The 9,151-nt window shown below is 31.7% G+C and overlaps 1 protein-coding gene across 1 annotated transcript in view; it reads right to left on the minus strand.

The window, feature by feature from the left end:
- Positions 1–4,200: 4,200 nt before the first annotated feature.
- Positions 4,201–9,151, minus strand: part of LOC106471025 (oocyte zinc finger protein XlCOF6-like) — a 53,207-nt gene continuing 48,256 nt past the window's right edge. Inside the window, exon 4 of the mRNA XM_022399647.1 lies at positions 4,201–7,597. Within this exon, the coding sequence (XP_022255355.1) occupies positions 5,394–7,597 (2,204 nt within the window). The 3' untranslated portion in view covers positions 4,201–5,393. The remainder of the gene's footprint in view (positions 7,598–9,151) is intronic.

Below are 9,151 nucleotides of genomic sequence, written 5' to 3' on the forward strand. Positions count from 1 at the left end.
TGTAATTTTAGGCTACTATTTGTTTCAAATTCTTTGTCACAAACTACACAACTAAATGGTTTCTCCCCAGTGTGTATCATTAGATGCACCTTTAAGTGACTATTTCTTGTAAATCCTTTGCCACACACTACACAGATGTATGGCTTTTCCCCAGAGTGTATTTTCTGGTGTCTTTTTAGATCACTATTTCGTTTAAATTCTTTGCCACACACTAGACAACTGTATGGTCTCTCACCACTGTGTATCTTTTCGTGTATTTTTAGATCAGTACTTCTTCTATACCTATTACCACACACGTCACAACTATATTGTTTTTCTCCAGTATGTATCCTCTCATGTTTTTTTAGCAAACTACTACATCTGAAATCTTTGCCACAAACTACACAAATGTATGGTTTCTCCCCTGTGTGAATCAGCTGGTGTACTTTTAAGTGACCATTTCTACTGAATTCTTTACCGCACATTACACAACTGTATGGTTTCTCCCCAGTGTGTATCCTCTGATGTACTTGTAGCTGACTATTTGTAACAAATTCCTTGCCACATTCTACACATCTGAATGGTTTCAATCCAGTATGTATCTTCTCATGTTTTTTCAATGTACTATTACTTCTAAAACCTTTGCTACAAATTATACAAATATATGGTTTCTCACCAGTGTGAATCATTTGATGTATTTTTAGTTGATCATTTGTTCCAAATCCTTTTCCACACACAACACAACTGTATGGTTTCTCCCCAGTATGCAATCTCTCATGTTTTTTCATATCAGTTTTCCGTCTAAATTTTTTGCCACACACTACACAACAGTATGGTTTTACTCCAGTGTGTATCTTCTCATGTATTTTTAGGTTACTATTACTTCCAAATCCTTTATCACACACAGCACATCTGTATGGTTTTTCCCCTGTGTGTACCCTTTGATGTAATTCAAGTTGATCTTTACTGCTAAATCCTTTAGTACACACAAAACAGTTGTATGATTTCTTTTCAGTATGAATCTTAAAATGTCTTTTAAAAACACTTTTTGTACCAAAACCTTCACCACACAAAACACAACTGTATAATATACTATCTCCAATGTGGGAAATTTGACATTTTTGAAAGTTATTTTCCCTTGAATGCTTTTTCACAAACACATCATCACTGCCTGTTTTCAGAGATTTGCTGTTTTTTGTATCCAGAGCTTCTTGTATCAATACAGTACAACCAGGAAACTGCCTTCCACAATGGTTGTTTACGCAAGTCTTTGGATCTACAACAAAAAGATGGAGGCAAACAATTATAGTAATTAAAAAAAATACCCTATATGAATTTCTCAATTCATTAAATAAATTCTCTGACTCTTTTATAAAATAAGCTACTAAAAATATTGACAGTAACAACCTTAGTAAGATATAGAAAGATAAGTAAAGCCAACAGACAACTTCTGCTGAAAGATGTTCCCATAAAAAAAAACTGCTAATGCTTGAACCCAAAGGACACCAACAGCTTTCTAAATTTTACAACCAGTGATTTAGAAACTTAAAAAATAACAACTCAATAATACCTAAAGGAATGATATAGTATGAAAAAAAAATAAAAAATCAGAGCCCAATACATTTCATAAGACAAGTGAAATAAGCTAAGGAACAGCAACCTAAAACTTTAACATCAACTGTGACCAAATATATAGATTTATACCATATATTACAAGAATAGGATAAAATCTCACACAAATCCTCAGCAAACTTGACTACAAGCTATGATTTGGAACTAAACTTCTACTGAAGACATTATTATGTTTACAATATAGAAAAAGGTGAGTTGCAGCTTGATACATAGAGAAGAAAAAACTGTAATAGTGAAAATGGGTGCACAGAAGAACACTGTACAAAAACTATCAAATACAACACCAATTCTGAAACCACTGGAAAGTTAGTTGTTGTTTCCCACACCTGGGAATTACAAGAAAAACCAACACCTGAGGTTATAAAATAGATACTCATGATAAGAAAGAAGTAAATAAGATACAAAAGAAAACAAATACGATATATGTTCAGAAGACATGGAAAAGTGTTAGTTGTTTCCCAGGACTTCCATGACTCAAGGCCAAATCCAACACAGCCATTGTAATGAGTTACTAGTAATCTGACAAAAAAAATAAGCTATGACAACTTTACATTCTACAATTTTTGAGATTTAGTTTTGGCTTATAGAGCTTTTACTCTTACTTAAGTTAACATTAATTATTGAAACAGAACTGATTTTAAGTATTGTTATATTGCCATACCAGTTTCCAGCAATGTATTGGTATTGTACAAGGTTTTTTCAAGTCCCTTGTCAATTAAATATATGTAACATTTTAATTTCAAATTGTAATTATAACACAAACCTGATGATGGTTACTACAAAGTAGCTAACAGCTTTTTACACAATTTTTTTTTTTAAATACTGAAAATATATCAAAATTAATATAAACAATTTACATACAACAGAAAAAGAATTATAAGACATTATGATTTTTCTATCTTGTCACTTCTTTTAGATGAAGATTGTATTTGAAAGGAATGTTAAAGTTGATTAGAAATCATACCAAATGATATACATAGCAGCTTACACAAAAATTGTTCTTGCAAATTTCATCTAGCACATAAAACAACAGAGTGAGTGATTTGATAAAGTGTACAGTCTTAGAACAGTAGGAAACTTTTTATAGGACAAACTTGGCATTAGCACACACCTCAGAGTTACTTTTCATGATACAGTACACACACACACCACAAAATATAAAAACAGGCTTTCTTGTGTAAAATCACTGGTCCCACAACAAAACAGAATGATGTTTTTAGAAAGTTACTGCTTAATGAGAACTTAGCAAATAATATCTCATTTGGTATTTTCTTCTCCTCCATATTCCTTACAATTAGAAACTTACTGATTTCTAATTAAAAGTACATAAAAATAGCCTTTCAAACTTATTGTTTTCACAAGTAACTGCCCAGGAAACCTTTTGTTCAAAACCATAACCATTAAGTTTTAGAACTAACAAAACTGATAAAATCATGCTTGATTCCTGAAAATTTTAAATAATCATCTTACCTAGTTCTTTATAAATTTCTGTTTAAAGATGTGTAAAAATTAGTCCTTGGAGGTATTAAAAAGAATTTGTAATGTAATGTTTCACAGTATTTTATATTTTAAACAACATACTTTCTTGGCCAAAGGATCAATGACATTTTAAAATATGAAGATTTTCACTCATTGTAATAAATCAATCTTGTTAGATTTCAGTATGGAACAAATCCTATATAGGTTCACCACTGTACGTGATCTAACATCTTGAAGATGTAATGAGTCTATAAATAATTTAACACACATCAAAAATGTATAGTTTCTCCCCAATGTATGTTTTCTGATCTCTCTTCAGGTAATAACTTTTCCAAATTCTTTACCATGATCTTTTCAACTGTACCGTTTCTCATCAAAATGGTCTTCTTTGAATGGTCTTTCAGATGATCATATATTCTAAATTCCTCACCACACACCTCAGAGTACACCTTGTGTACTCTTTTACAAAAAGCATCAGAAGCAAAATGTATGAATGGGAGGAAGTATGTGCATACACCCTCTCAACATTTTCACAAACACTAAATTTAAACTTCCTTTGAGAGAGCATGGGTCTTGATATGATAGAAACTACAACAAACATGAGTGAAACTGTTTTAAGAAAATAAGCAGTTTAATGACAAACTTACATGACCTTTGATTTCTTACATTAATCAAATATAAAATTCATTTTAGAATCTTTATCTGTGTGTAGTGAACCATTCATTGTTTTGGACCAAAAACTCAAAGTGGAGAAATTCTAAACCTGTCAAAATGTATGGAGGAGTACTTTTGGTGCTTTTCCCTCATATTAAAGATAAGGGCCTTGTCCAATTACCTATTTGTTTAGCACACTTGTAAAATCTTGGTAGCTTATGCCATATAGCAATGGTTTTACTTATAATACTTTGCCATACAATTAAAAACTTGAGTTGTCTGTGTAGATTACTCTTTTGGTCACAAATCACATCAGTAAAACTTAACTAAGTAGGATCATTTTGAATTCAATTACCCTAATCATAACATTTATAATAGTAATTGTTTCCAGAATATACATTGATGGATGTTTGCCAATACTTAAATAACTTTAAATAATTGGACTTTAAACAGAAATTCATGTTCAAGTTTATTTTCTTAGTTCACAATCAAAGATAGTACAGAATACAGACAGTAACTCCCAGTACTACAGGGGTGTTCAAATCCAAGAAAACTTTCTTCAGAATGTCACAATCAAAGGATTACTTGTATTTCTTTATTACTGTACAATATATATAATGAAACAAGCAATAAGGCTAACTATACGTTTGCCAAAAATCCAAAAAGTTCTTGATCTAGAAATTCATTGCGATATAGCAATTATTAAATGCACATGGAAATAAAATAAAAAATACATACACAGTTTATATAATAAACTTTGATGATAATTCTTTGTAAAAATTAAGTATTTCTAAATTTTTGCATTGAAAATAAAAATAATGGAGAGTCAAATAACACGCATCAATAATTTGACTGTAAATTTCAAAACTTGTTTTAATAAGCAAATTCAAATTTCAAATCAGATTCTTCTCTGATAAAAGTCCAGTTACCAATGGATAAACAAGTGAAAGAGAATTTTGAAAAAAGGAAAATATGTTTTAATGAGTCAGGGTCACTATTTGAAGTATACAACCAACTATAAACAATGTTTGTTTACTCACTTAGTGGGTTCTACTTATTAACAAGAACATTGTCCTATGATTAACTTGAATGCATGACAACACCGATTTATATTAATATCTATATTCAGAATTTCGCTATGTTATGAAAAAAGTGGAATGCTGTGAGAAAAAATGCATACATACTTGTATCAGCATGTAGCCTCCCAATCATGTAAACATGTTATTTCATAAAACGAATACTACATGATTGTGAAAGTCTTGTGAACTTAATGACTATTGATGTATGTTAATCTGTTATCTATAAAACCAAAGTGAAAAGATAAGTCTTTTAAAATGCAGAATAAAGAACTAAGGAGAAACAATTGTAATTATGTGGGAATTTTTCATGAAATAACTTACAACTGCTCCAAGTTAAGGTTTTATGTTGCTTAACTATAACATTATATCACAATTTTGTATTTCACATCTTTTGTCACAAACTGAAAATTTTTCTATGATTTTCTCCCACTTAGATAACTATCTTTACAAAGATGAACCCTATATTAATTTCCTGTAACAGATGTAAAAACTATCTTCCAAACATGAATCATATAATGATGATTTATGTTACCAATAATTTCAATTTCTTTGCCACACTCCATACAACTATCACTTTTCAGTAGTGTGTGACCTCTCATGCTTTCTTAGTGAACTGCTGGTTCTGAAATCTTTGCCACATTCTACACAGTTGTATGGTTTCTCTCCAGTGTGCATCCTCTCGTGAATTTTTAGGTAACTTTTTACACCAAATTCTTTGCCACATACTACACAACTAAATGGTTTCTCTCCAGAGTGTATCCTATGATGTACTTTTAAGTCACCATTTCTTCTGAATCCTTTGCCACACATTACACAAGTGTATGGTTTCTCTCCAGTATGTATCATCATGTGTAATTTCAGACTACTATTTGTTTCAAATTCTTTATCACAAACTGCACAACTAAATGGTTTCTCCCCAGTATGTATCATCAGATGTACCTTTAGGTGACTATTTCTTGTAAATCCTTTGCCACACACTACACAACTGTATGGCTTCTCCCCAGAGTGTATTTTCTGGTGTCTTTTCAGATCGCTACTTCGTTTAAATTCTTTACTACATACACCACAACTGTATGGTCTTTCACCAGTGTGCATCTTCTCATGTATCTTTAGGTCACTATTAGTTGTATACTGATTACCACACACATCACAGTTATATTGTTCATCTCCAGTATGTAACTTCTCGTGTTTTTTTAGCAAACTGCCACATCTAAAGTTTTTGCCACAAACTACACATATGTATGGTTTCTCCCCAGTATGAACCAACTGATGTACCTTCAGGTGACTATTTCTTCTAAATTCTTTACCACACACTGAACAAGTGTATGGTTTTTCCCCAGTGTGTATCCTTAGATGTACTTGTAGTTGACCATTTGTGATATATTTCTTACCACATACTTCACAACTGTATGGCATTAGTCCAGTGTGTATCTTTTCATGTTTTTTCAGTGTACTACTACTTCTAAAACCTTTGTTACAAAATACACAAATGTAAGGTTTCTCACCAGTGTGAATCATTTCATGTATCTTTAGTTGGTCATTAATTCTAAATTCTTTGCCACACACAACACAACTGTATGGTTTCTCTCCAGTATGTAATCTTTCATGTTTTTTTAGATCAGTTTTCCGTCTAAATCCTTTGCCACATACTGCACAACTGTATGGTTTTACTCCAGTGTGTATCTTCTCATGTATTTTTAAGTTACTGTTACTTCCAAATCCTTTATCACACACAACACATCTGTAAGGTCCCCCACCAGTGTGAATCTTTTGATGTGATTCAAGTTGATCTTTACTGCCAAATCCTTTATCACACACAACACACATGTAGTATTCCTCCCCAGTGTGCATTCTCTGATGCAATTCAAGTTGATCTTTGCTGTCGAATCCTTTATCACACTCAACACACCAGTAGGATTCCTCCCCAGTGTGCATTCTCTGATGCAATTCAAGTTGATCTTTGCTGTCGAATCCTTTATCACACTCAACACACCAGTAGGATTCCTCCCCAGTGTGTATCCTCTGATGCAATTCAAGTTGATCTTTACTGGTAAATCCTTTATCACACTCAACACACCAGTAGGGTTCTTCCCCAGTGTGTATCCTCTGATGCAATTCAAGTTGATTTTTTCTGGTAAATCCTTTATCACACTCAACACACCAGTAAGATTCCTCACCAGTGTGTATCCTCTGATGCAATTCAAGTTGATCTTTACTGCTAAATCCTTTATCACACACAACACACATGTAGTATTCCTCCTCAGTGTGCATTCTCTGATGTAACTGAAGATGATCTTTGCTCTTGAATCCTTTATCACACTTAATACACCAGTAGGATTCCTCACCAGTGTGTACCCTCTGATGCAATTCAAGTTGATCTTTACTAGCAAATCCTTTATCACACTCAACACACCAGTAGGGTTCCTCCCCAGTATGTATCCTCTGATGTAATTCAAGTTGATCTTTACTGCCAAATCCTTTACTACATATCAAACAGCTGTATGGTTTCTTTTCAGTATGAATCCTAAAATGTCTTTTAAAAACACTTTTTTTACCAAACCCTTTGCCACACAAAACACAACTGTATAATGCATCCATAATGTGAGAAATCTGACACCTCTTTTGATTATTTTCCCTACAAAATTTTTTAACAAATGCATCATCACCACTTGGTTTCTGAGATTTGCTGTTTTTTGTATCAGGAGCTTCTTGTATCAATACAGTACAACCAGGAAACTGCCTTCCACAATGGTTGTTTATGAAAGTCTTTGGATCTACAAGGAAAAGATGGAGGCAAACAAACAGTTATAGTAATTAATAAAAAATAACCATCATGAATTTCTCAACTTTCTAAATACATTTTGAGGCTCTCTAAAATAAACCTCTAAAAATATTGATAACAACCTTAATAAGGTAGAACAATTTAAGATACTTAAATCCATTGACAAATTCAGTTCCAGAACATTCAAACAAAAAAAAATAAAAGACTGGTAATGACTATATAAGGATTCTAACAGCTGTATAAGATTTGCGTCAAATCATTCTTGTGCTACTAATCCCAGAAAAATCATATATTTAGAAGCCAAGAAAAGAAGTAATGATTGAAGAATACGAAAAGGAATAAGGTGGTAGGAAAAATTCTTCAATACAAAGAGCTATCTACTACACCTCAACACACAAGTAATAAAATCTAAGGGACACAACCTAACACTTTAACCCTCTGGATACAGGTAGCTAAAAGTGTGCATGTCACCACATTTTTACAGAGTTACATGAAAACTACTTTATTATCAATGTATATCAATAACCTTGGCATCAAAACACAGTTAATAACCGAAATTTAATGTTGTATAAGTTTTAATTTATCAACTTCAGATATAAATATTTAAATAAATCTTTAATCTTCAATTTTCTGTATCATGCACCACTTGTTTGCTCCAAATTGCACAATTAAGATAATCCTTCCACTACCATTTATACTTCTGACTATGACATAAACTAAACTTGCAGCCTCCAATCATATTGTCCAACCACATGCTCTCCTATCACATACCATCTTTCAAAATGTGTCAATAACTCTCGATTATATTTGCTATTACATTATTTACCCAATAGAAAGAAAACAGAAAATAACAGAAAAAATATAGTTTTATAGGAAAACTTTTCATATTTATTTAGGATGTCCTAAAGGTTAAGAAAATGAAATCTGAAAACTGTAAGATGGAAAAAGTATTTTCAATCGTAACATGAAAATAACCTTACACTCAGCCGAGTCAGAGTCTCACTTCATAAATTCAGAGATAAATCTTCAGTAAAAATAATAAATTAAAAGTCTGATTTTTGTGTGTACAAAAGACTTGTAATGTTTACTAATAGCTACCCAAATTTTGTTAAGGTATACTTATTGTATTAAAAGTTATAATATTTATAATTTCATGGTTCTAGGTTGATTGCAAGGTTAGTCAAAGTGACCAAGCTATATAAATAGGGTTAACAGAGTATAAAAAAAGGAACCCATTATCAAGCAGTGACTATTATATAAAATCTGACCAATATCTATAACAAAAATCCATTTGATAAAATTAAAGCCTTATTATGTCCACAAATAAAAAAAAAAAAAAAAAAAAAAAAAAAAAAAGGAAAATTTGCAGCATAATACACGGATGAGAAACTGTGCTGGACAACAATGGAAGAAAGCACAAAAATTCTTTTTTTTTAAAACATATAAATGTTTGTTGTTTCCCACACCTGGAGATTCCAAGAAAAACTAACACTGGAGGTTATAAAGGAAGACTCAATAAGATTTAAAAGTTAGGATAAATAATTTT

This window comes from Limulus polyphemus, unplaced genomic scaffold, assembly GCF_000517525.1.
Source record: "Limulus polyphemus unplaced genomic scaffold, Limulus_polyphemus-2.1.2 Scaffold4356, whole genome shotgun sequence".
In the NCBI taxonomy this organism is placed as follows: domain Eukaryota; kingdom Metazoa; phylum Arthropoda; class Merostomata; order Xiphosura; family Limulidae; genus Limulus; species Limulus polyphemus.